Raw genomic sequence first — 22,173 nt, 5'->3', positions numbered from 1 at the left:
CGCGCGGTGGAGTTTTAAGTGGTAACTTTTACGTGATGCGAATTCCGCCGGCGGCGGCCGAGGCGCGCGTAGAGTTTCTTAGATGCGGCTCCCCTCGGGATTATTTTTACGTGACTTTAAGCTTGGTGTAATAGTTGGGTAACTCATGTCCGTGCTATCTTTCTCCTATGAGGCAGTGATGATAGACACTAAGGTGGTGGACTAATACGGCCTTGGAAGGTCGGTGGTTTGTGATGCATTGCGTCACATGTGTTGGAGCTAGAGAAAAATATCTGCACGACGGCGGCATTTCTAGTCTAGAATTGTTCTAGAAGGGAGGCTTAAAAAGTCTTTTACTATGAGAAAAGTCAGTTCAGCTCTGAGTGTGCCTAAGAAAAGGTTTTGCAGCGGGTGATGTGCGAAACAACCAGTTCGACTAAACCCGGGCGTTATATCCGCCTTTGACAAGGCAAAGGGCGTCCTAGCCAAATGAGAAAACCTTTTGTGGCCAATCGCTTGTGACATATCACGACAAAATCTTCATTAAGGCCCGAATCGAATGTTTCTTTATCGAGAGATCATGCTTGGAAATACTTTATTGTCGATAAGCTTAGTTGTTAGTATTTGTCTGCATAACAGAGATTTCGGAGCCACTCTGTTTTGTTTGTGCGTTTGCGACTTGGCCTGCGTCTATGCTACATTCCAATTCTCTATCATGAAGTAAATCACTTTTCCTCCTTTGATTGCAACCACAAACAGAATCACAGCTAGAGTGAGCAGCTTGGTCTGTGAGATTGTACTGCAGATAAGCCACGAGATTGTCCATCAATTGGACCAATTCTGCGTGATTTCGTCTCTCAGTCATAAGTCAACTTCAAATAACACATCAAACTTACAACTCAAGCATTACAACAAATGGGACAAACATCAAGATGATGGCAAACAGACCAGTCAGGCAGGACAGGCAGCAAGTTGGGTGAATTATTGCAATTTACATATAAAATCTCCCATGGACTTGATTTCTCTACTTAGATTCATCAACTCATCTGTTGATGACTTTGCACATTGAGCCTCTTGACCATATCTCCGTGTGACTGACTGACCTAGAACTCACACGGTCACCCTCCTGCGTTTATGCAACCTAATAAGGATCACTAGAGGGCCAAAAACCGAGTTGGCAAAGAAAGAGAGGTGCTGAATCTTATCTCATTTGTGTATTGGTTCCGATTAAATACACCCATTCGTCATTTAGACCTAAGCCAGGTTTTGGGTTGAGACAGAACTACATGCCATAGATGATATCACTGAACCCTTCTCGTCCACCAACAGGCATGAAGATAGTCTCTTACCTTTCCCTTCCTTTTGAGACTGTTGTTTGATCTAAAAGCAAGATCCGTTACCCCGATATCCGACATTCCTCCGCTATCTAGTCATATCGCGGAATCAGTAACAGTACGTGACCAGATTTGGTGTCCGTCTTCGCAATGGGCTGGGGCACGTCTGGGTTTGACATGGTTCCTCGCCTCTCCTCCGAGGCTGAGGATCAACAGACGTGGGATGACTTCATCGAACGCGTCATGGACGTTTACGAAGGTGACTGTGAAGTCGAGTTCAAGGACAACTACATCAAATTTGAAGCCGGGGAACAGCTCCTCCTTCCCCTCGAAGGCCACAAGTTTCTGAGCTTCCGTTCTACACCGAATGACAATTGGTACAGGGTGGAAGCATTCATCGACGTATTGCGTGTCATTGTCTGCGAATTCTTTGATTTTCGTGTTCGGGCGTGGCGAGAAGAACAGAATGAATTCGGTTACTATTCTGAGAATGAAGTTAAAGAATCCTTAGGGCTCTATGAACAGGTATGTTAAAAAGCTGTGTAGATGTCCTTTCTGTTCTAATGATCTTCTCTCAGCCTGATCCCCCGAAATCCACCGTTGAGCCCCTTTTCGAAGTCAGGGATATCCCTGGAAAAGGCAGAGGCCTCATCGCCAAAGTTGATATTCCTGCTGGAACCCGCATTCTTTGCGAAAAGCCACTTCTCCAGGCTAGCACCAAGATGCCAGGCGATTTGGAGGCAACTGCAGCGCCGAGGCTGAAGGCCTTGTCCAAGTCAGAGCAGCGGCAGTTTCTATCCCTTCACAACAACTTTCCCGGCAAAGACCCTTTCAGCGGAATCATCAGAACAAATGCCCTTCCATGTGGGCCAGGCTCGATTGTGGGCGGTGTCTATCCCACGATATGCCTCATCAATCACAGTTGTTTGCCGAACTCACACCAGAACTGGAACAACGAGGCAGGTCACGAAACCATCCATGCCATTCGACAAATCAAGGCAGGAGAGGAGATTACCATCTCTTATGTCGAAGGAGGCCCATCTAATGAGAGAAGGCCTATGCTCAAAAAGTCTTTCGGTTTCGACTGCGCATGCTATCTGTGCTCTTTGCCTCCATCCCAACTCCAAGCTAGCGATTATCGTCGAGAGCGAATCCAACACCTTGGTTTTGGCATTAAAAACATCTTTACTATGATTCACCGTCCAGAAGCCAACCTCAACGCCTGCTTGTCACAACTACATACTCTGCAAGATGAATACGGTGTCTGTATTGCACCGCACAGCGCCCGGCTCTATGACGAAGCCTTTCGGATTTGTATTGAGCACGGAGCTGTCGGCGGGCCTACTACATTCGCTGAGGAATCATATAAAGCCAGGGTGATTTGTGAAGGGGAAGACAGTCCTGAGACGTTAAGAATGAAGGAGCTTGCAATGCAGCCTGAAACACATGATAGCTTCGGCGCTTCGTCCTTGAGATGGAAGTCTAATTCGGACCCTGCTTTCAGTTATGGTCACTATGGCACGGAGGAGGCAGAGAAGAGACTATTTAGGCAAGAATGATGAATTCATCTTAGCTAGATAGGTAGCTATAGAACAAGTTTTTTTCCCTAACATTTATGCTGTATAGATAAGGTGGATGTTGTGTTGTAATATCTAAATTGTAAGCCAGATAGATTTACTAGTTGCAGTTGAGACCCGAGGCTGAGAGCTCGCATTCATGACACAGAGATTGGGTTTCAACGTCCATGCTAGTTACCAGTATTCTGCTTCTGCACCTTTGGAGGTTCGACGGTTTCCTCCACTTGGGTTTGCTGATCGGAAAGTGTAGGGTTATGTAGGCATAGTCCGAGAACAAGCATAGGTACGACGAGGCATAACGAGACAATACTCAGGTTTCTTTGGATGTATCGATAGCTCATGACCATGGCCTCTCTCTCGGGCGATCCCAAAGGATATTGGGGAACAACAGTCAGAGGCGATGCGTAGACAGCTGAGGCCAGCGTATCATTGCCAAATGGTGCAAGGTTCTTCTCAAGCTCTTTATACAGAGTCTGTGTCCACATGGCGCCAGACACACAACTACCAAGTGCTTGGCCAATAGCGTTTGCAGTGAAAACGAGGGAAATCAAGACTCCAATGTACTCGTGTTGAGCCACGGTCTGGATGAGAATAAGTGTTGGCCAAGAGAAAAGGCCGCCAGCAATGCCCATCACGACTTCTCCGCCAATGACTCCAGATTTGGACCCAGAGCCACCTCGGAAGTGGTAGATAAGTCCGAATCCGACGAAAAAAAGTACAATGCCAGACAAGATGATTTCTTTGAGGCGCCGGATCTTTATGACAATCGGGCCTAGGAGAGAGCCTACAACGATGGCGCAGAACTGATAGAGTAACGCCACTCGGGTAGCGTCTTTGATGGTGAAGTTGTACGATACCACGAGCAAGCTGAACAGATAGCTTCCGATGACCATGAAAGCAAAGGGGAAGATAGTGCTAATGCCGAGACAACTCCATACGGTTCGATGCTTGAGGAGGTGAATTGGAAGCATTGGGTTACTTACTCTCATTTCCCATATGGCGAAAATGGGGAAAAGAATAAGACCTATGATGAGAGGTGTCAGGATGCCGGCATCCCTCCACTTGGCACTATGTCCACCTGCCAGCGTGAGAGGGATCAACGTCATAGCTAGGGCAGCCGTCAAGAGCAGCACGCCAACGACATCAAGCTCCCAAAACATTGCTTTGAGAGATGCTGTCCAAGAGGAAGTCTCCTGCTCCAGTCTCGAACGCTTCGTCTGACGCCCAAGGATAAACATTAAGATGATGAGAGGCAGAGCGCAGATCGGGTTGATGATTGCAAACATGCCAATTCCCCATTTCCAAGAGGCCACCGAGAGAATAGCAGATGTGATATCTCCACTTATCCAGATGTTGACAATGGCAGGCCAGTTGGGCACAAAAGCAAAGAACAGCCTTGTCTTCATAGACGTGAAATCCGCAATCATGATCTCAATAGTAAGGATGGAGATCCTGTACCCGAGCGAATGCAGCACAGCACCACCGGCAAAAGTCTGGATATTTCCAGAGTACGTCTGTATGATGGTCCCCACCAGGCTGAACACGACAGCGAGGGTAAAGATCTCGATACGGCCAAAGACATCAGTGAGCCTTGCAACCGAGGGCTGAATAGCAGAGGCCACGACTTCACGGATGACAATGACGGTAGCTAGGAGGGAGTGATTCCCGAAGGATGATGTAGCATAAGGGATGTAGGTGTTTCGTGTCTGGTAGGCAAGGTTCTGGGCGTAGCTGAAGAAGAAGATGCTGGTGAAGAAGATCCATCGTTTGGGAGTTGTGAGCTTGCTAGCTGCTGCTTCCACGCGAAGGACTCCCGGGAGTTTTGGGGCTGCTTGAGGTGGATTGGGATCATCCTTTTGACCGAGCTCGATGTTAGGAGTTGCTTTATCCATGGTGAACGATTTGATGGCAGGTCTGTGGCTAGGAGATGTGAATGAAACATGTTACTACTCCTCATGGGAGTCATAGTTATAAACCACTCACTTGTCGAATGTGCAGAGTTTTCTCTCCTGTTGGTCCCGAGGTCGGCTCGTCCTAAATGTCTTGGCTAGCGCTAAAGTGAAGCCATTGGATGTTGCGAGATTTTACGGATGCCCTGATTGAGATTATCTTATCTGATCTAACCACGATTACCACGCCACACATTCACAACTCGCCTAAATAGTGGATAAAGTCATCAGACTAACTCTTGCCATATTTAAAGTGTCTGCTAAACCCAAAGGAGCCGCTCGTATGATACAATGCATGATCAAGTTATCAATCATGTACCACGACATCCTTGTCTGTTCTTGAAGTAACCTGAATCACATGTCCGTTCCCTTCCGAAATTGTGTGCCAAGTGGTCCCTTTAGTTCTTTTATCGGTATTGGCCACTGTAAAGGTAATGGAATTCTCGTTTATACGGACATGGCGCATGGCGCTGTAACTGGTGTACACGGTAAAGAACGTTTCCGTGCTGGGAGAGCCACTAAAACGTTGGCCAACAGAGAACGTATCTATCGTATGCTAGGACTCTGCCAGAAAATAGGTAGCCCAATGGGTAAGGGTTGTGAGACTAAGAACGAGTATTGGGGAGGGCCGTTCTTGATGAGCATGGTAAGTCCAGTGATACTATGATCTGATTTGAATGGCAAAGGCTGACCTTGCAACATTTCTACGACAGGCCAAGTCATGCGCAAAGATCATACGGTTCAGACACGAAAGTTAGAGGGCACTATCACAGAACCAGCAGGGGACGAGAAAGATGTGTTTCTGGACTTTGCTTCTTCTATGCTCCAATGGCTGCCGGAGAAAAGGAAGGCTGCCAAGGAGCTGTTGCAGCATAGGTTCTTCGACTCGCTGGAAAAGGAGTGGGAACGGTATTTCCAGAGTCATGTCTGACTTTTGACTGCTGATAGAGACGATATCGTACATAACTTGACTTGACAAATACGTCCTCCCGACGCTGCCCTTCAAATCCTCTAGCCCCCCAGGTTTGCGTACTACACTGTACATTCTGAGTATCTCCTTGCCCTACATGATCAAATCAAATACGTTCGTCACGTCGACACACCACTCACAGTCAGTTTCCGAGTGTAACTCTCTCATAACCCCCTTGGCGACCTTCTCAGAGAATAAATTCCGTCCGTAGTGCCACCATGCGTGTGACTCACTCGAGACGCCCTCCTCCTCGCCGTTATACGATAGCCCGTCATCCCCCTCCCACCCATTTACCAAAGTTCGTCCATGGATCATGGCATCCTTCAATCCCCCCAGACCTCCGATCATGAGTGCATCCTCGCGCGAACCCCTATAGATACCGCTGCCTCTGAATAGCGCGTCGTGTCGTATCCAGTCTTCTACTGGGTCTACTAGGATGGGGTTCATAGGCCCGAAGCCAACTTGGTCCAGGGAAACAAATCCATCATTACCCCGTGCAGCTTGAGATTCTAGATATGCCGTGAAGCCAGGATCTCTGTCGACTTTCCAGCTGTAGTCGTCGTGGTGTCCTTTGCAGTCGTGGTGGGAGCAAAGTGACCAGGTTTCGCAGCTGATCTTGTGGAAGGTGTGAAACCGGCGCAGGGCCATATTCCATACGTGCATGGCTTTCTGGGGACAGGTTCTTTTTGCAGCTGTTTGTTCTTTGCTGTTATCGCATTGGGTGCAGCTTCCGCCGACTTTGGGGAAGGGGGCATAGGCCTCTACGAGGTCAAGTTTCTCTAGGTAAGGAAATGGGTCGCGATATTCGATGTAACCTAGGATTTGATTCCGCAATTCGGCAGGGAGACGGTGACGAGTGACCTTGTGGAAAGCCTGATGTTGTTGTCGTCCGATATGTGCCTCAGACTTTTGCTTGGCATCCAGACAGAATTGGCGTGATCTGCGAAAGATATCTACCCCATGCCCGAGGCGCCGGGGAGGATCACTATCGATCAGAAAGTCTAGCCATGCACAGATGGGGCCGTCAGAACCCTCCCACTCCCAATTGCAATCATAGTAGTCTCGCTCGTCACAGTCCCATCGTGGCATCTTTCCTGTGTAAAGAAACCATTCTCCAGACTCTGTTGGGTCGTTGTACCAGTGTTCCTTTGGTCGGATACCGCCAAGGTCTTTTTGTTCTTGTGGTGAAAGCGCTCCAACCGTCGCACGGAAAGATGGGCAGTCAAAATCCGTGTACACCCAGTCGAAACGCTCGCGATTTGCACTGAGCGTCCAGATCTCCTTCAAGGGCTCTAGGAGGAAATCATCAAGATCAGCGATGAACTCGTACAACGGGTTTGTTTCTCTGGCCAGGTCATTGCGGTCGAAACCAAGTGTGACTGGAGCCTGGCAGAAACCCCATCCAACACAGAGATACATTCGTGCCGCAACATATTCTCCACACGAAGGGATTTGACGAAGCGCCTCAATAGGGCGAAAGAAAGTACGCCAAGTATCAAAGGCAATCTTTTCACTGATATTCGGATCATGCGGGATGTTTGAGTCGATGTATTCGGCGCAAATGTCGACTAAATCAGTGATGCTGTCATAAAGTTGATTGACGAATTTCTTGATTTCATGGGTGATGTCTCCTGTTTCTCCTATTCGCTGGGCTAGATTGTTGATGGGCCTAGTTAAGCGGAAGTTTTTGCGCTGAATACCGTCGACTTGGTAGGCGAATAAGTCGTCATCCATCTTTGCGACGTCCTAGTGCTCTATTGTTTTCGATGAGATGAAGATTGTTGAAAAGGTGTGCTAAGGCTTAGGTAAAGCCTTCGTGCCTTAGGATAGTTATCAGTCGTGTGGCCAGTGGTTAGTAACGAGGTCACACAAAAATGAGCTTCTGATTCACAGTGTTAACCCGCAGCACTGTTTGTCAAGTGCACGCGTGACGCATTGCTTTTCTACCTCACTTCTTTGTATCGGTTAAGCAAACATGCAGCGAGCCACCCAACATAGTCTTAAAGCGAACAGGCTTTCCATAGGGCAGTGCAGGAACAAAGAGGCGGGTAAGTAAGCCCAACAACCCACCAAAGTTGCAATTATCGGTGTGTGACTGAGAACTTATGCAAGCCAAAGTACAAGGTTCTTTTGAATAACATGCTATCAGCTGCCTGCGTCAAATCTAGGGGCCTATTGCGAGCGCAAGGCTCATCAGCTTCAAATGGAAATTGTATGCTGAAAATACAACTGCCTTGAAAGGCAGTGAGTGCATGGCATGTCCCTTTCTGTTTTGAGCCAGATTTTGTACTTGAGCCTCGTGGCTGAGATCGTATGCACCACAGAGAACTTAGAAGTTAGCTGTTGGTTGGCTCAACTCTTGATTTTCTATTATGTTAAACGCTAGTCGCGTTGTAACACGCTTGCTGTCACCCCTTTTTGCTGGTCCTACAGATTTGACACTTCACAAATCCGTGTTTCCCGATGATTTTACAAGACTCCAACCTTTCAATTTCTAGCAAAGAAATCGCAAATCTTACTTCATTACAAACTCTTACATTCCAGCCAGCCCAGTTCCAGTATATCTCCAGCCTTCTGCCACTCGCAAGTGGCATTCGGTACTCTTCAACTACTCGTTCGAGGTCGCTAACTCTGATGGCTTGATGCGCCTTCGATGCCAAAATCGCTTCTCATGATACTTCGTGGGTCTTCTTAGCCAGATAGAACCTAGAGTAACGGTATCAAATGTTAGTTAACCTTGCCTAAACCAACGGTTCCTGGAGCCAGACTTACAAAACTTCAAATCGTCCCCAATCTGACATGGAAATTGTGACAGAAGTACTGCCTGGCCTCTGATTACAAGAGGCTCTCCTCGAGGAGCAAGGAAACTCAAGACCTAAGAGGATAAGTTTAGCAAAGAACCCCCTAAACTTGTACTAAATTACCGAAATATCTTCATGGTTTAGGCAAGGTTCTGGGTTTTCCTCACCTGGGCACTATTTTTTGGAGCGAACTCTCTCTTGGAGAGAAGAGCAGGGAGCCACTTCCCCACCAAAAAGTTCCTTGCCGGGACACCACTCGCATCGCCCCGGCCACGAGTGGAGGTCCATGATCGCCAACTCAGCCGCTCTCTTCACGAGCAAGTTCCGGCCAACAGCCCACTCGGCAGTGCTCAAGGTCATGGTCGTCCCAGCTTGGGGGTCTTCCCTCCATGCCCTCAGAAGCGCTCTTCCGTGGAGCATGCTGTCTACCAAGCCGCCTAGAGCACCTGTCATAACCCAGTCTCGGTAGGTTTCGCTGTAGATCTGAGATCCTCGATGGAGCCGGTTATCTCGAATCTCATCGTCCGCTTGACTGAGACGGATATGCTGGACGGGGCCTAGACCAACTTGATCCAGGGATATGAACTCGTCGTTGCCTCGAGCAGCCTCCTTTTCAATAAACAGAGTGAAATCAGGATCTCTGAGAACAGCCCAGCTGTGGTCGTTGCAATCGTGGTGGCCTTTGCAGTCGCTACCATGACTACACAGAGACCATTGGTTGAAGCGGTCCTTATGAAAGCTGTGGAAGCATCGTAATGCAAGGTTCCAGATGTAAAGCCCTGCCTGGGGGCATGTGCGCTTGATGGCCGAGGTCTCATCCAGATGCTCACACTCGAAACATCTCTCGCCGACTGTAGGAAAAGGGGTGTAGACTGCCCCAATGTCGAGTTTCTTAAGGTAAGGGAATGGGTCGCCGTCCGCGAGACAAGATAGAATCTCTCTTTGAATCTCCCGTGGGATGCGGTGACGGAGTGAAATCGTGTTCAGGAGTTCTCGTCGTTGGTTACCGAGGTTTCCTTCCGCGACCTGCTGTGCGTCCAGGCAAAACTGCCAAGAGCGGCGGAAAAGGCAAACCCAATCGATTATGTTATCACGTCCATCCTGTTCTTCGCCCACAAATTCAATCTCATATTCAATAGCGGCTGTGATCGGCTTGGCTTTTCCTTTCATCCCCTGCCAGATCAAATTCGGATCCAAGCCCGTTCCTTCTGCTGAATACCATCGTGGTTTCGGTCCTGTGTATAGTTTGAGGTTCTCCTTGTCGTCCGGTACTGAATAGTAATACCGTTCTCCCTGCTGTCTTTTACTAAACCGGCGCTTATACTCTTCGAGTGAGAGGCATACGGCAATTTCAGCATCCGACTGGCTAATCGGCCTATTAATTCGATACTCTGTGAAAACCCAGTCGAAGGATTCAGTCTGTCGGCTACAGATCCAAATCTTACGCAGGGAGCCAAGGAGAACATCGTCAGCCTCTGTGCAAAGCTCATATAACTCGGCAAGGTTCTCATCCGCTTTGAGCTTATCATCATCATCCGTTGTGTCGACTTCATACTACCTGCGGACACTAGGGCAGCTTGTGAGCTCTGAACCGAAAAACAAACATATCCTGGCGCCCACAAAGTCGGTGCCAGGCTGGGGCAGGTTCAGGATAGCTTTGATGGTGTTCAGGAGATCTCGCCATACGTCGTAGAAATAAGCTTCATTACATTGCCCATACCGCGGAAAGGCATCACCGTATCTAGCGATGTTCCTGTAGATCCTGTCAAGAATGTGTTGCAGCAAGGTTTCCCCGTGCAGGGTTCCTCCCTGCAGGTTCTCTTCGTAGGAAGGGTGTACACTTTCAGCGTCGGGCTTGTTTTGCTGTTTCTTTGCGAGCTCCTCGATGAGATTCATGATCTGTTGATTCTCATCGAGGACTACCCGTACATCGGGGGGCGGAGCGTCTTCGCGTCCCATGTTCGAAGTCGGAAGTTTGCAAGCTGGCAAGTTGACAGGTTGGTGATTTTGTTGACTTTGCTCTGTCACTGAATTTTGTGTACTTTTCCTCAGGACCAGAGCCCACGATATTTCCCCTCAGTGTGGGGTCACGTGGTATGGCCACAGTCTAAGCTACCCGACCGTAAGGGGGATGGTGAGTCCCTGATTCATCAAACGCTCAGGTAAACTTCGGGTAACTTTAGGATAACTTATAGTAGCATAGGATAAACTTGGATAAATTCGAAGCCATTGTAGGATAGTTTATGGTAGTACAGAATAAACATGAATAAACGTAAGGTGGCTTTAGGATAACCGATGGTAATGTAGGATAACTTGTAGTAGTGTAGCATAACTTATGGCACCTAAGGTAGTGCAGGATAAACTTAGGGAAACTCTTTACTCAATGAGTCCGTGGCCCTTCATACACGATCTCAAGTCTTTTAAGTAGGAAACTAACACTGAAATAGAAATGTAGAAGCAATACGATCCCTACGAAGAAGCAAGGTTACAAGTCTTGTTGCTTCGCTGTTTCTCTGCTGCGAGCTCCTCGATAAGATCCATGATCTGTTGATTCTCATCAAACACTGCTCATACTGCGGGAGACGAAACGTCTCTACGTCTAATTTCGAAATCCTCGAAAGTTGGCAAGTTGAAAAATTGACGATGTGGTTGAGTGCCTTTGCTCTGTCACTGGTATGGGTTTCCTGAGAGGCTGAGGTCAACGATGGTTCGCCGTGTAGGGTCACGTGGTAACCAGGAGCAAGTCACGATACTTCAGGATAAAACGGTCTCCCAAAGTTATCTTTGGCCCCTGATACACAATCTCAAGTCTGTTTAGAGGGCACAAGCACTGAAACAACGATGCAGCAGTACGAATCCCAAGAGGAAGCAGGCTTACGAGATCTGCCAAGACGTGTCGTCTAAGGAGGCGCACGGCCCACTGCACTAACGCCTTACGAGATGACGATGTGCACAGTCAATGCGGGCAAATTCGCTACAGCAAACAATCCTCAGAGCCTCAAGTCGAGGAGCATATGCATAACAAAGAAAGGGTATAGTAGATTGGTACGCAGTTGGGCAGCTATAATGAATTCGTGAATCCATTGAGTACAAACAGTATTGGATGAATATCCGTGGTAGTAGAAAGTGGACCTCCCCTTGGGTGACAGACAGTCTAGTACCTGACTAGCAAACAGCTTTAAAAACGCCTCCAATGATCGTACAGAATAGAAAAACGCCGAGCCAATGTCAAAGCAGAGCTAGCAAATAGTGTTGTTGTAGTGGTTGCATCACTACTATCGTGGTGGACATACGTCCAAGTGCCGAGTTGGCTGGTATTATTCGTCCATAGTTTGTTCGGTGCTTAAAACGAGAGCACTTCCATAATGTCGCCCATTGGGCTCGCTTCTCGCTGCGGTCGACCGAATACAAGCGGTGCCAGTGAATCAACGCCCGAGTCCTCCGCCTCGAGGCTCAGTGTAGAATTACTCGATATCGATCGCGATGGGGAAATAGTCTTGTGCGAAGACGACGGCGGTGGAGCTGGCGCGAGATACGCCGAGAGCAGAGCATCTAGGTCCGGTCCGCTCGAAAGCGTCGGTAGTACAGGCCGACTAATCCGTCTGTAATGCTTCGTCGTCGGCGCCGCTGTTTTCGGACGCGCAATCGGTGCAGAGACAGCTCGTTTGCTCGGCGTGCGCGTGAACAATCTAGGAAGTTGCTTAAACGACTTTCGAATCGACGATGAGCGCGCAGGTGCAGTTTTCGTTTTGGCCACGCCCGTAGTGGGATGCTCGAAAAAGTCGATGCCGTGGGAGACGGGAATGTTGCTCGAGACGGTATTGTTAAAGTCTTCAAGGAGAGTGTGAATCTGGGCCTCGTCGAGACCCTCCACCAGCTCAAAAAGCTGGTCTACCGACCCGCGGCGGTTGAGCTGAGGCGAATGGGCTGCCATCCTGTAACCAACGCAACGCTCTCTCTCATTGAGAGTGAGTGAGTGCAAGGCAGAGAAAAAAAACGAGAGCGAGTGGGGGAGAGGTGAACGATTGGTCAAAGCTACAGGGCGAGGGAAGACAAGACATATTGTAAGGAGTCGATGGCGTGCGGGTCCTGGACATGGATGTTTCAGTTGAAATTAAATGAGCCTGCAATGGGTTAGGCCAAATATCACTCTCCAGGGGGATCTTGCGATACCTCATTAAAACAGATGAATCTTAAAATGGTTGCGACTGAACAATATGCAATTGGTAAAGCAACGCCATGAGACTATTGTTTGCGGTGTCATGCGCCTTGTTGGAATGCATAAGGCTGCTGAGGGCATTCGCGCTGACGGGGAGATGTGTGTCACAAGGTCAATTTGGCTGGCGCATTCAGACACCAAGGAAGCTGAGTCTCTATTTTTAGCGAGACTTTATGCCGGGTTTGTTTACTTGGTCTCGTCACATCGTCTGTTGTACAAACTCAATATTGGCATTATACGAGCCAGACTGCTTGAGGCCTCTTGCTCCAGCAGATAAGCCATTTGGTTCCGGACAGGCTCATCTAGTACTCGGAGTTAAAAGTCGCCCAGAAAACACCGCCGAAAGACCAGCGATAAACTCATCAGGTCAAAAGCCGTCATTCCTTTGTATAGCACGTGGTCCTCATCATGAGACATATCTCAATTCTTAGTGTTTCAAGCAATTATGTGATGAGAGGGAGACTGACTCCGAATACCAAAGTCAGAAGGTCTTGCATCTATCACCTTCACTTGTTAGACAGCTCTGAGGCTTTGTTACACACGCGAAAGAGATCAGCTGACTGTCATTCCATAATTCAAGAACGCAATCAAGCCTGGACTGATCATGCTAGTACCTCTGGCGGTTGACAAACATTTCGGTTTTCATGGTGTTGCGATGTACATACCCGGTATTGACACTGGTTGTTATCTCCATCAAGTTTGTGACAAGAACCGGCGCATGTTGGCTATCTGATACTAAGGAGTTTGAGTACACAAAGGACAGTGCAAAGCCATTGTACATATCCCGCATATGAATCATTTCTTCTACTTCTTTCGTTTTTTTATCCTTGAACCCTATAGGGCCCTTTTAATACCAGGACGCTATCTTGATAGGATTCACAGGTAAGGTTGTATATTAGTAAGAGAATGCCGAGGTAGGTGAAAGAGATTATACATCCAGTATTTCCAAGACGGTCTCGATCTATGGCCACGGTCTCTTGTCCGCCACAAAGTCGGTGTTCATTTCAGACATCAGTGTAAGCTTTCTTGCAATCAAGGCTTCGACAGAAACAGTTGTTTAACCATTGCCATCCTCTTCTTGTGTTGGTTCGTCTTCTTCAGACTCGCCTTCTTGGCACAACTTGGCGAATAAAGCTCGGCCAGAATCTCGCATACTCCTCTCATGAAACTGTCGAGGAATATTATCTAAATTCTTAAAGTACACAAAATCATACAGCGACTGAAAGAGAGTGCAGTCCTATGTAGAGATCATTCGAACCAGCCGCAAGAAATACCACATCTTGTCAGCTCTCGCCCATTGCTGAGGCCCCGGCACTTGGCCCCCATTGCGAAATCCTGATCTGAAAGCTGTAACAAGTGACAGCTTAGGCGGTGGCAGAGACCCATTGAGTCCCGGAGTGGAGAGTAACTCTGAGGCAGGGCTCGCCGACGCAGAACTCCAGTCGATGATACATGTTATGTTAAAGTCCTCGTCGACAAAGATGTTACCTCGATGGAGGTCTGGGTGACAGATTACAAACTGTTCTTCTGCCGAGACAAGGTGAGGAATCATTTCGTTCAAGAATTGGCTTGCAATGCAAAAGCCAAGCCGGTTCTTGTTGCCCTCAGCCTTGTCATCAATAGAACAGAAATGTTGCCATCTGTCTATAGCCTTGCGATAGCTGGTCCAGTTCGGATATTCGAAAAGGTCGGGTATGGGAGCGAAGAAACTATGGGGCGTGAGCAGAAGCTCTTCTGTATGAGTTGTAAAGGCAGAAAATCAGGGACCTAAGATACTGGCTTTCCCGATCAAAAGGGCCGCGGTTGATACCTTAAAGCTCTATCGATGTTGCCAAAGGAGAGAGGAGCTTAGGCATTCACCAATGGAATAGATACCGTTGTTATCTTGAGATAACGAGCCAATCTTGTCGAAATGAGTATCCAGGAGACGGGACATGATGGTTCCTAACTGCGCCATTACCTTTTCTCGATCTTGGTCCGTCATGGATAGAAATGGGCGTCTGTTTGGATACCCTTCAATTTGAGACAGCTCGATCCAGTCGTAGTCAGACAATGGACGACCGCTAGCTTTACTCATGAGGATATGCGGCACTCCAATGTCATTTTAATCGTCTCCGCTGTTTGATCATATCAGTATCTCTTCTTTCTTTTTCAGATGCACTTGTTGGAGAGCATGACAAACTCACCTAAACGGGAACACTTCTGGCACCGGTATCGAATCCAGGTTCCTCAGATACTTTAGAGTCACGGCTTCGCTGATAAGTAACTTGGACGCAGATTCTTCGGTGATAATGGCGCTCAGTCCACTCCGTGGCGGTCGGAATACCCATTCGACACCATCCTCGAAAGTGACGAAAATGACCCAGTGCGTACTACCAGCTTTGGGTTTCGTCGTCGCATCAACAGTGTATGATTGCCCTCGAAGTTTTGAGGCGAGAGAAATAAGAGCGTCGAGACCAAAAGTGGCATATGCAAAGACTTTTGGTCGCTTGGTTTTGGTTGGCATGATTGTGCTTGTAAGCCGTGGGGCAAACTGAAGTTCAGTTGCAAGAAGTGCACATAGAAATCGTGAGCCGGTATTAGGTCGGATCAGCGAAAATCCGGCGCCTTCGATTGGTGAATCAAAATCATGCTTAATATTGGATGCCGTTGGTCGATGTCCAAAAGCTTCAGTGCAACTTATTCTGTTGGGTTAGCTCCTCCATTACCTTTAGCACCAACGTCCTCTGGATAGGTAGACTGTAGCCATCGTTGAGCCTCTGCGACTAGCTCAGAAACTCATTTCACACCTCGTAATAGAGTTTTGTATTCAGTAACAGGCATATACGTTTTACAATAATACGGGTAACGTTATGCGGGCTTCCTATTTAGGCTGTTCCAACTCTCACTCCCGAAGGATTCATGACGCCAAGGATCAGAGCGCCAGCCACGCCCAGACCACTGCATAGCCACTGAAACTAAGCCCATTTGATGACGTCCAAAGCTACAGTCAATTGTCGAACACAAACAATCACTTCTTCACTATCATCACCTCACAATCAACATGGACGCCAATGACACGAAACTGAGAGGTCTCAAGGCTTGCACGGTGTGTGCCAGTGCAAAGGTTAGATGTGACATGGTATTGGGGCAGAAACGGTGTACAAGGTGAGTTACTCGGCATTGGAGCTGGGATAGAGCTAATATGTGTGGGATAGATGTGAGAGGTTGAATAAGGAGTGTGTTTCTCAGCCGAGAGGGAGCCATAGTCGGAGGAGCCATTCTAAAGGAGGGACTTATGCTCGAGAGTTTGTATACTCCGTCCGACGAACTAGCAGTTGACTAATTGTCCTAGTGATCTTCTAAGACTAGAATCCAAGTTCGATTCAGTCGCAAATCTCCTATCATCCTCCTCAACAACAGCGCTCCCCTCAATAACAATAGCGACTCATCCTCGAAAAGCATCATCAGCTACAAGTTCAAGTTCACAAACGCCACCGGAAACCCAATCACCTATCCACGCACTCTTTTCATTCCCGCTATCGTCTGGCTCTCACCGTCTAGCTTACAAAATGCTAGAGACCTATCGTCAAGAGATGATGCCACTTTTTCCCTTCGTATGGTTAGGTTTGGATGAAACTCCTGAGACCTTGTTCCAAGAACGACCGATGCTGTACATGGCGATCATGGTGGTTACGTGTCAGGAGAATATTGAGGTCCAGCAGGAACTTGCGCAAAAGTATCGAGAAGAAATTGGGCGGCGAATATGGACGCTTACAGAGAAGAACCTTCAGCTCCTTCAAGGCATTTTGGTTTTCTTGGCATGGTATGTCTTTGGCCTGGAGCAAACACTTTCACATACTGACATCTGAAGGTACCAAACTCATTGGGTGCTTGGTCACCAACTCAGCAATCTCATGTACACGGCCATGTCACTAGTCACAGAGCTTGGTCTCGACAAAGAGCCTTCATCAGGCACCAGGACTGCACCAGGGGTTTTGACTGAAATCACAAAGAAGCAAGAACCTCAGCCTGTGAGAACAAATGATGAGAGGAGATGCCACTTGGGGGTCTTTTGGTTGAATTCATTGTAAGCAAGAGCCACCGTGTAATTTCAACATGCTAACTGGCCTGATAAAGACTAAGAATTTGTGTCAAAGACATTGTACCGATGCCCTCGCGACCCTCCATCAACAACAGCTGCTCAATTCTCGAAGCGGGACTGGAATCTCCCTGGGACACTTATCTCGTGCAACTGGTGAACATACAACTCGTTGCTAGTTCTATCAGTGCAACGCTGTACCAAGACTTGGAAAGAAACGAGGCACAGATCTCGCATACGCTATTTATGGCAACATCACATGTGGAGAGACAGGTACAAGATCTCGGAGCGACTCTGCATCAAGGATCCCGTCTTCAAGGTAGTACAACAGCCTGAAACTTCTTCAGTACCTGAATCTGACCTTCAGCAGCACCATTGACCATGTCATTCCACATGCTCCAAGTCTACCTCTACAAAATCGGCATCGACGAACGCCTCCACGAACTACCCAATCCAAACCTCCTCTCCTCCTCCGACCCCTCCCCCCATGCCCTCCGCTGCTCCTATCTCCTCGTGTCATGCCTCAACGCCGTCAAAGCCGTGATCGAAAACTTCCTCCTCCTAACCTCCCCCACCATCCTCTCCATGCCGTACTCCTACTGGATCCAGATGGGACACTGCATAAACATGTTTTCCCGACTGCTGGTTGCACACTCCACCCTCTGGGATCCGAACCTCGTCACGGGCATACACGATTTCACATCGACGCTGGAGCGGTTGGCGGTCAAGATTGAGGGGGCTATGAGGGAGGGGGCGGGCATGACGCCACCGAGATACTTACCGTCTATGTTCAATCAGATGAGGGGCAAGTTGATTGATATTTGTGGCAAGGTTGGGGAGAGCTCGAAGGCTATGGCGCAGGGATATGTTGGGACGCCGACGGCGCCAGAGAGTTTTGATACGGGGAATATGATTATGGATGAAGAGACTGAGGCTTTGTTGTTTAGTTTTCTGGGCGAAGGAGACTTCTTGTGAACGTTGAACGCATTTCGAGCATCGGCCAGTTGAGAAATATACCATCAATAATGATCAATTCAATTGTATTTCGACAATTCTGGTTAGACTCAGAAACCTTTCAGTGGTAGTGCTTATAAGATCGGCCCAAACTATCGCAACAATCTCACTGCCGAACATCCCGGCTACAGCCTCCCGAGCGTTCGTATGGACGGAAACCTGCATGACGAAATATCATAGGATTCATTTTCTTAATAAGCAATTAGCCCAACTGGCGCCGTAACCAATCAGGGCCTCTATTTTTTGGGCATCATATTGTGGCAGAGAAATGTTGTTTATATGAATACAAGACATCCCCATCGTCGGTGGCTTTTTTGCCGAGGTTATCAACCCTATCCATCCCTTCAAAAATCCCAAGCTACCAACTTCACCTCATCCTGATTAACCATGAAAATGTTCAGCGCTTTGTTGACAGGCCTTTACGGCAGCTTTCTGGCACATGCGTATCCCGTTGATCACCCTGCCAAGTTCTCGAGACTTGTCGTTTTTGGTGATAGTTTCAGCGATAACGGGAATGGGTCTTGGGTCGTCAGCAATGGGACTTGGCCTCTTGATCCAGCGTACTATCGCCATTCTTTCTCGTGAGTTTTTGTTTTCTCAATTGAGATTGTATACTAATTATGACAAGTAATGGACCGAAATGGAATGATGTAGTGGCCGAGAAGTTGGGTCTTGAGCTCATCAACCTCGCGACTGGTGGAGCTACCACCAACAATGATTTCGTCGCTGGAGGTACAGGTGCTGAGTCGACAATTCCTGTGCCTTCAGCTGCAGATCAAGTTCTGTCGTTTCTATCGTGGGATAAACCTCAGGCTGGTGATATCTTTGTTCACTGGATTGGTGCCAATGACATTCTTTTCAACACTAGTATTACCGGAGCACAAGTCACGAGCTTGATCAACGAAAACGTTAACAGACTATTTCAAGCCGGTAAGACCTCCCTTCAAACTCAAAATTCATGTTCTGATTCGATACAGGTGCAAAGACTATTATCCTCGCAAATTATCTCAACGCAACAACCTTTCCAGCAACATTCAACTCTTCAGCCTACAACGTACCCAGCGTGCAAGAATATGTTCCGGCCTTGACAAAGGGTCTCGAGCAAATCGCAGCAGGATACTCAGCATACGCCAAGACCGCAGTGGTCGACGTGCAGGATCTATTCAACGACATGTTTTCGGATCCCGAGGCGTACGGGTTCGATGAGGACTATGTTAATCCTCCGACTGCATGTCTCACGGGGGTTTATACGAGCGAGGGTGTTCCACGACATTTATGCAGTGATCCCGAGAAGCATATCTTTTTCGACTCGTATCACCCCGTTAAAGAGGTCCATGCTTTAGTAGCAAAGTTGTTCGTAAAGAGTATTGAAGGGTTCTCGGCTTGATCTTGTCGGTCAGGCCTTGGGCATCAGATCCGGAGCGTCGCGAGGTCTCGCAGACTTACTTGTCAAGTATCAGCACACATTCTCATTAACAAGTCTTGGTCACTTACAAGCCGAGAAGTCGTACCTCGGGGAGATACCGATCGTTCGGGATGCCCCTTGGCGTTCCAGTCAACCTTCTTGAAGACAGGCTTGGGGCTATTGGTCTCGTCACGAGTTGTTGTGCCCAGGGGAGACTCCTTTCGGTTCAGGCTTTCTCCGGTCCCCCCGCCGTCCCAGTTGACCTGTTTGAAGTTGGGTGATGCGGTGTGGTCGTCCCTGGGCCTATTTCTATGCGGGATAACATGGCTTCTCGTGGGTCCGAATTCGTAGAGGGGACCTTTGCCGGCTTCAAGGCAACCCTTACCCTTTCGCTCGATGTATTCACCCCCTGCGTTTCTGAAAATATAATTGGTATGACGATACTTCCATCTGTTCTCGTCGCGAGCTTCTATGTTCTTTTCTCGGATGAAAAAACACATGTCGAAAAGTGTGTCGAACTTTGCAGGGCGTAGACCGTAGATGAAGCGTACCTACAGGTAGCTGAGAATGACACCACTCACACCTAAAAGAAAAAGGTGTGGTTAAGGTATGCAGCAGAGAGACAGAGCTGAAATGGCGCGACAAAAGTTGAAGTTAATTGGAATTCATCAGTGTGCTGGCTTGATATGTGTCGTTGAGCGATGAGACGTCATAGGCTTCAACTGTTAATTAAGAAAGGGAAAGAAATCATGAGAGAGGAAAAGGGAAGTCAGGCGGAGTACCTTGGACGCGTGAGCTGTTTTTCTCAAGTGACTTCCATGCCAACAAACCAGGACGTTCAGTAACCACGACCACAGTGATTCATCAGCGGCCCCAGACTCTTGCACATTGTAGCCCCTCCTAGAGCCGTACAACAAGTGTTGGGCTCGGAAGGCCAAGGCAATCCTAAATTGCAGTGGTAAGAATGTGCTATTTGCGGTCGAGACTTGTGGCTGAGATGAGAAGCTGAAACATACCTACCTACCTTAGGTAAGGTAGTTCGATATGTGGGCAGTTGGTATTAATCTGTTTTTGTTAACCTTTTTCTTGGTTATCTTCCCAATGATTGCGAGCTGGTGATTTTTTGTTGTAATACATGGAGGGACTAAGGGTGAAGGTTCTTCGAGTGATTGGTCTGTATTGTCTCGCAGATACCTTATGCACTGTGAAATTCCATTGGCACTTGACCATTTTGACATTGCGATTCTTCGTCTCTAGAGTGAGGAGGTGTTACTGTGACCCACGTGAAGAGACTAGGTACCTACCTAGGTAGCCAACTCTACTCCTCCGAGCCCTCCCCAGTTATCGTCTACAGAGGTCACATCCCCTCCCAAGTCCCCTTTATTTCCTTTCCCCTGTCCCATCATCAACCACAGCACAAGTCACCACTTATCGGGATCTTTTGTCTCAACAGTAGTTAATACTTCTTCAAGCTTATGACGTCTCAACGAGACATATCGAGCCAACACACTGAAAAGTCCCGATCAACTTTCATTTCCTTTCTTACCAATCCTTCCAGCCCAGACATTCCTCACAATGTGCTGTAGCAGCTCCAAAGACGTGAAGCCGCCAGCGGAACGAACCCCCGGAAACATGGGGATTCATCGCAACAACAACTTTCCCATGTACCCAGAGGAACATGCAGAGGACAAGTTTCGAAGGGACGAGTACCAGTCCCACAAGCACAGTATGATGAAGAGCCAGCGGAATATCCAGGGCCTCAGGTAAGCACTGTCACTTGACCTTATCAGAGCAGTTGAGTTGGCTAACCGTATTCCAATCCAGGCGGTTCAAGGGATTCCCTCTGCCCGGCGAAACCCGTCGCTCAGGTTCAGGAAGTTCAGGGTGCTCATCCCCTGCCCCAGTAGCGGAGATGTCAGCCAAAGCCCGCGCCTCAGCAGCTGAATACCCCAACGTACCGCTTGGGGGTAGACGACCTTCCGTAGGGCGCTTCGACAGGTCCCCTGCCTTTGGATAGGGAGGGAAGTTGGGGAGAGAGTTCGCTCCCCCACAAGATCCATATCGGAAATCGATCAAAGAGAGGAGAGAAGGCAGGGTATATTCAGACTTTCCATGGATCCATACCGGTAGTGGGGGTAGACAGACGATAAGTTAGGGAGGAAAGACTGCCGATTGATGCTTATGATGTCTCAACGAGACGTGTGTGAGGCGCGAGTCAGTTTAGGCAGTATATCAGCTACCAACACAATTGCCCAAGACATGCTTTATAAATCCACCTGGCGATGATTACATCTAATACATAAAGAGAACTCTAAACACATTCCCCAAGGGCTAACATGGCTGCCCTATTCCCCATCGAAGCTCGTCAACCCCAGTTTCAACGAGAAATATGAAGCCAACACACTGAAGGAAAGGTTGCCTAAATCATTTTGCAACCTTTATCTCAAGTAATAAAAGACTTTAGTAACTTGGCCTACGCTTAGGGGACTCTTTACCAAGTTTATCTTAACACCCTCTTCTGAAGTCTTAGGCTTTCTTGCTCCCTGAGGTCTGTCAATACACAAACACAACTCACCCCCAGCACCCAAGACAACCGAAAGCATCACGGTGACAGCAAAAGAGGCGGTAGCACATTGCTTCAATCTTATCTCATGAAATTTTACTTGTAACATCATATTTTTACATATCCATCCCCCAGCATACACCTAATATACAAAGTCCCTCTTCACTCTTACACCAAATGCCCCAAATCATCAAGGATGCATCCCTCCATGCTTTTTCTATAAGATCTCTCTTCCCAATCTGAAGTATGGTATTCTGTAAACAGAGATCCCCTATCGTAAA

General features: G+C 48.0%; 8 protein-coding genes across 8 annotated transcripts; 3 read left to right on the top strand and 5 right to left on the bottom strand.

The window, feature by feature from the left end:
* Positions 1–1,463: 1,463 nt before the first annotated feature.
* J7337_003743 (uncharacterized protein) lies at positions 1,464–2,872 on the top strand (the record flags this gene model as incomplete). The annotated part of the gene is made up of 2 exons (XM_044821453.1): positions 1,464–1,838; positions 1,892–2,872. The coding sequence occupies 2 exons, from the start codon at positions 1,464–1,466 to the stop codon at positions 2,870–2,872; spliced, it is 1,356 nt and encodes a 451-aa protein (XP_044682786.1).
* A 188-nt stretch (positions 2,873–3,060) lies between these two features.
* Positions 3,061–4,782, bottom strand: J7337_003742 (uncharacterized protein; the record flags this gene model as incomplete). Its single annotated transcript, XM_044821452.1, has 1 exon — positions 3,061–4,782. The coding sequence occupies one exon, from the start codon at positions 4,780–4,782 to the stop codon at positions 3,061–3,063; it is 1,722 nt and encodes a 573-aa protein (XP_044682785.1).
* Positions 4,783–5,902: 1,120 nt separating this feature from the next.
* Positions 5,903–7,543, bottom strand: J7337_003741 (uncharacterized protein; the record flags this gene model as incomplete). The annotated part of the gene is made up of 1 exon (XM_044821451.1): positions 5,903–7,543. One exon carries the CDS (start codon positions 7,541–7,543, stop codon positions 5,903–5,905), a length of 1,641 nt encoding a protein of 546 aa, XP_044682784.1.
* Positions 7,544–8,784: 1,241 nt separating this feature from the next.
* J7337_003740 (uncharacterized protein) lies at positions 8,785–10,569 on the bottom strand (the record flags this gene model as incomplete). The annotated part of the gene is made up of 2 exons (XM_044821450.1): positions 8,785–10,164; positions 10,231–10,569. The coding sequence occupies 2 exons, from the start codon at positions 10,567–10,569 to the stop codon at positions 8,785–8,787; spliced, it is 1,719 nt and encodes a 572-aa protein (XP_044682783.1).
* A 4,364-nt stretch (positions 10,570–14,933) lies between these two features.
* On the bottom strand, positions 14,934–15,335 carry J7337_003739 (uncharacterized protein; the record flags this gene model as incomplete). Its single annotated transcript, XM_044821449.1, has 2 exons — positions 14,934–14,946; positions 15,016–15,335. 2 exons carry the CDS (start codon positions 15,333–15,335, stop codon positions 14,934–14,936), a joined length of 333 nt encoding a protein of 110 aa, XP_044682782.1.
* A 3,124-nt stretch (positions 15,336–18,459) lies between these two features.
* On the top strand, positions 18,460–19,311 carry J7337_003738 (uncharacterized protein; the record flags this gene model as incomplete). Its single annotated transcript, XM_044821448.1, has 3 exons — positions 18,460–18,505; positions 18,579–18,854; positions 18,902–19,311. 3 exons carry the CDS (start codon positions 18,460–18,462, stop codon positions 19,309–19,311), a joined length of 732 nt encoding a protein of 243 aa, XP_044682781.1.
* A 9-nt stretch (positions 19,312–19,320) lies between these two features.
* J7337_003737 (uncharacterized protein) lies at positions 19,321–19,829 on the bottom strand (the record flags this gene model as incomplete). The annotated part of the gene is made up of 2 exons (XM_044821447.1): positions 19,321–19,365; positions 19,419–19,829. The coding sequence occupies 2 exons, from the start codon at positions 19,827–19,829 to the stop codon at positions 19,321–19,323; spliced, it is 456 nt and encodes a 151-aa protein (XP_044682780.1).
* A 1,075-nt stretch (positions 19,830–20,904) lies between these two features.
* J7337_003736 (uncharacterized protein) lies at positions 20,905–21,346 on the top strand (the record flags this gene model as incomplete). Its single annotated transcript, XM_044821446.1, has 2 exons — positions 20,905–21,092; positions 21,154–21,346. 2 exons carry the CDS (start codon positions 20,905–20,907, stop codon positions 21,344–21,346), a joined length of 381 nt encoding a protein of 126 aa, XP_044682779.1.
* Positions 21,347–22,173: the final 827 nt, after the last annotated feature.

This window comes from Fusarium musae, chromosome 3, assembly GCF_019915245.1.
Source record: "Fusarium musae strain F31 chromosome 3, whole genome shotgun sequence".
NCBI classification, from domain to species: domain Eukaryota; kingdom Fungi; phylum Ascomycota; class Sordariomycetes; order Hypocreales; family Nectriaceae; genus Fusarium; species Fusarium musae.
The sequence above is the reverse complement of the archived record's forward strand: the minus strand, read 5'-3'. Positions and strand labels throughout refer to the sequence as shown.